General features: G+C 58.2%; 1 protein-coding gene across 1 annotated transcript; it reads left to right on the top strand.

Moving 5' to 3' along the window:
- Positions 1 to 4: 4 nt before the first annotated feature.
- YARS (tyrosyl-tRNA synthetase) lies at positions 5 to 4,126 on the top strand (the record flags this gene model as incomplete). Its single annotated transcript, XM_010087021.1, has 12 exons — positions 5 to 142; positions 258 to 433; positions 667 to 796; positions 1,113 to 1,193; positions 1,522 to 1,614; positions 1,817 to 1,952; positions 2,167 to 2,252; positions 2,594 to 2,729; positions 3,105 to 3,199; positions 3,338 to 3,531; positions 3,654 to 3,795; positions 4,016 to 4,126. Coding segments are annotated over 12 exons (1,518 nt in total), but the record flags the coding sequence as incomplete, so codon positions are not given.
- Positions 4,127 to 4,130: the final 4 nt, after the last annotated feature.

Here is a 4,130-nt window from a genome sequence, read left to right as displayed (position 1 = left end):
GCTGGGGGAGGATAAGCTCATGGCCATCCTGAAGGAGCGAGAACTGAAGATCTACTGGGGGACCGCCACCACAGGCAAGCCGCACGTGGCCTACTTCGTGCCCATGTCCAAGATCGCGGACTTCCTGAAGGCAGGGTGTGAGGTAGGTGGCCCGGCTGGGAGCTCGGACCATGCGGGACTTTGCCACCAAACTGGTAGGTGGGACCGTGCTTTTCCCCTCGGCAGGGTGGCACTGACTCTGTTTCCTGCTGCACTAGGTAACGATACTCTTTGCTGATCTCCACGCTTACCTAGACAACATGAAGGCCCCCTGGGAGCTGCTGGAGTTGCGCACCCGCTATTACGAGAACGTGATCAAAGCCATGCTGGAGAGCATTGGGGTGCCTCTGGAAAAGCTGAAGTTTGTCCGGGGCACTGACTACCAGCTCAGCAAGTGAGTCCTGGAGCAGCTGGTCCTCTCAGGAAGGGAGAGCCTGACCTGGGGGTCTGCTGTTCCTGAGCTTGCCCTGCTCCTGAGCCTGCTCCCAGGCCCTGTCATTCAGGGAACAAAACGAAGGTGCCTTCAGGCCTTGGCTCCTCTCGATGTGGCCAGAACCAGTGTCTGCATGAAGTGGTTCTCAAAGATGTCCCCTTCCCCGGTGCTAACAGTGCTGTCCCGTCCCACAGGGAGTACACGCTGGACGTGTACCGCCTCTCGTCCGTGGTGACGCAGCATGACGCGAAGAAGGCGGGAGCGGAGGTGGTGAAGCAGGTGGAGCACCCCTTGCTGAGTGGCTTACTCTACCCAGGCCTGCAGGTATGTGGCGAGGCAGGTCGGCAGAGCCTTTTGGCTGGTGGCTGGGGAGGTGCTGGGCGAAACCAGGACTGCAGGGATGTGTGAGGCTGAACGCCAAGGGAGTTCTGCTCCACCCCAGGATTACACCTGGCAGCTGCACAAAGCACGATGCGAGCACGGAGCAGGCAGTGAGGAGAGCTCCCATCCTTCCCAGGGCGGCAGTGCCCTGGCAGAGGCTGGGCAGATCCTGGGGGACGGGCAGGACCTCTGAAGGTTAAGCACAGCTGCAGTGTGGAGCCTTGGGTCCAGTCTCAAGGCTGTGTGTGTCTGTCCGCAGGCCCTGGATGAGGAGTACCTCAAGGTCGACGCACAGTTTGGAGGAGTTGATCAGAGGAAGATATTCACCTTCGCAGAGAAGGTGAGGAATGTGGTGCTGGTGTCTGGCTCAAGGCTCAAACATTCCCTCATCCATTTGGAGAAGCGTGTCTGTGATTTCAGTTGGCACCACAGGGCTCTTTGCAGCTCCTGCTGCTGCTCTTGTGGTTTGTGTTGCTCTGATGTGCAAAATAGTGCTGCCACACATCCCTGGCTGTGGCTGTCAGCGCCTTGTGAACCCGTGACAGCCTTCTGGGTCCTCTTATTCTGGGTCCCCAAGTTATCTGGAGCCAGGAGCAAACAGGGATTGAGAATTAAAGCCCATCTTCAGAAGAGAATTGTCCATGATTTGCCTCCTTGCTTTTTTGCAGTACTTGCCTTCCCTGGGCTATGCCAAGCGTGTCCATTTGATGAACCCGATGGTTCCTGGTCTGACAGGCAGCAAAATGAGCTCGTCAGAAGAGGTTGGTCCCTGAATGGTGGCTGTGGTCAGGGGTTCTGTGGGGGGACAGGTTAATGGCTGGGAGCAGAGAGGGTGCACCCCAAGAGAAGGTGAATTCTCTCTCCGATCACACGGAGGTCCAAGAAGTGACAGCAACTCCAGCATGTTATTGTCTCTTTTGGGCAAGAGGTTGGGTAAAGGGCTGTGGAAATCTCTTCCTGCAGGACTCAAAGATTGACCTTCTGGACCGCAAGGAGGATGTGAAGAAGAAGTTGAAGAAGGCTTTCTGTGAGCCAGGGAATGTGGAGAACAACGGTGTCCTCTCCTTCATCAAGCACGTCCTCTTTCCCCTCAAGTCAGGTGAGGGGCTCACTGTGCTTGGGTGCTTGCGCTAGTTTCCCTGTGGGTAAGACGAGAGGATAGTATCGTGTGTCCCTTGAAGCAGGCTGGCTCTATCCCACTCCCCAGCCCCTGCTGTGGTCTCCCTCAGCTCTGGGGCGGGTGATTTATCTGGCTGAGCAGGGGGCGAGTCTCCGCTGGGGTTAATCTAAGCTTTAAAATCCGTGTGTTGCAGAGTTTGTGGTTCTGCGAGAAGAAAAATGGGGAGGAAACACAACCTACACAGCCTATGAGGCCCTGGAGAAGGACTTTGCTGAGCAGGTGAGTGCCAAAAGGGGCTGAACCCCGTCCCTGAGGCTCCTGAGAGCAATCTGAGGGGCTCTGACAGCAGTGGGAGATGGAAATCTGCACCGGAGGAGAACGTGGAGCAGAGTGTGGCCCAGAGGCTGTAGGGTGGCAGGGTGCTCCCAGCCAGGAGAGCCAGACGGTGAGAGGGGCTTTGTTTTCCAAAAGAGAATCAGTCCAAGTGCTGGGGTTCATCTCCCTGCCCTGTGTGGCCTCCAGTCCCTACCTCTCTGGACTCAGATCAGTGACTCGAATTCTTCTGCTCCCCCTGCCCTGGAGGAAACGATGCAGGAACCCGTCTGTTTGTCACAATACAGGTTGTACATCCTGGAGACTTGAAGAACTCAGTGGAAGTAGCCCTGAACAAACTGCTTGACCCCATCAGAGAGAAATTCAACAGCCCGGAGCTGAAGAAGCTGACCAATGCAGCGTATCCCAACCCGTCCAAAGCCAGTAAGGAGGTGCTGGGAGCTCGGGGAAGCGGAGCCCTGGCCATGCAGGGCTGGGTGGGAGACAGGCCCTCCAGGGGCTGAGGTTAGAAGTTCTGAAACTTCAGTCTCAGGAGCAGCCCCAGAGGGCATTAGGAAGGGTGAGGAAAGGCCAGTGCCAGGGCTGTTGGCCTGCCCCAGAGAGGACAGACGCCAGTGTGCTTCTCTGGTGCTTGAGAGGCCAGTGAAGCAGAGGAGGGACTGTGCTCTGTGGTATAGAGACAAGCAGGGAATTCAGTGGGCCCCAGGGCCAGCATTTGGGGGTCACTGTGTGCTCCCCAGGGCTTGGCCAGCTCCTGGGTTTATGCTGAATGGCGCGACTGTTCCCTTTGCACTGCAGAGCCTGCAGAGAAGGGCACCAAGAACTCAGAGCCGGAGAATGTGGTCCCATCCCGTCTGGACATTCGTGTTGGCAAAGTGATCAGTGTGGAAAAGGTACGGGCACAATGGGGAGAGGGGAGTAACCTTCCCTTGTGGTGACATGGGCACTTGGTGTTTAGCGGGGGGTCTGCCCCCTTCTCCTCTGCCACCCCAGTCCCCTCCGCTGCTCCTCATCTTGCTTCTGCTTGGCAGCACCCGGATGCCGACAGCCTGTACGTGGAGAAGATTGACGTGGGCGAGCCTGAGCCCCGCACCGTGGTCAGTGGCCTGGTGCAGTTTGTCCCCAAGGAGCAGCTGCAGGACAGGCTGGTGGTACTGCTTTGCAACCTCAAACCCCAGAAGATGAGGGGTGTGGAGTCACAGGGCATGGTGCTGTGTGCCTCCAGGTGAGGGAGGGGGGCATCGGGGCCAGACCCCTCCAGGGGTGCTGTCCAGACCCCCCAGCGGTGCTGAGGGGCAGGTGGGTACCACCTGGGGGTGACTCTGCTTCCTCCTTGCCCCTCCACAGTGTCGGGGAGCCAAAGCAGGTGGAGCCCCTGGACCCGCCGGCTGGGTGCTGCGCCGGGGAGCGCGTCTACGTGGAGGGCTACGAGGGCGGGGAGCCTGACGACGAGCTGAAGCCGAAGAAGAAGGTCTTTGAGAAGCTGCAGGTGAGGGGCTGCGTCGGGGGGCAAGTAGCTGGGGCTCCAGACATTGAGTGGGCAGTTCTTAGGGGCATGTAGATGCCACTGTCCCCACTTCTGGGTGACACTAAATTAGCTATTTGCCACTCAGTGCCTGTGTTTGCTACTGTCAGCAGAGCTGTGGAGGAGACAAACCTCCCTGCTGGCAGCCCCGGCCTGACCCTGCCTCCCCTCCTTTGCTCCCCAGGCCGACTTCCGCATCTCCGAGGACTGTGTCGCCCAGTGGAAGCAGAAAAATTTCCTGACCAAGCTGGGGACAGTCTCCTGTAAAAGCCTGAAGGGAGGGAGCATCAGCTAACAAG

Source organism: Pterocles gutturalis, unplaced genomic scaffold (assembly GCF_000699245.1).
Source record: "Pterocles gutturalis isolate BGI_N339 unplaced genomic scaffold, ASM69924v1 scaffold38831, whole genome shotgun sequence".
Lineage (NCBI taxonomy): Eukaryota > Metazoa > Chordata > Aves > Pterocliformes > Pteroclidae > Pterocles > Pterocles gutturalis.
This window is presented reverse-complemented; position numbering and strand designations above follow the sequence as displayed.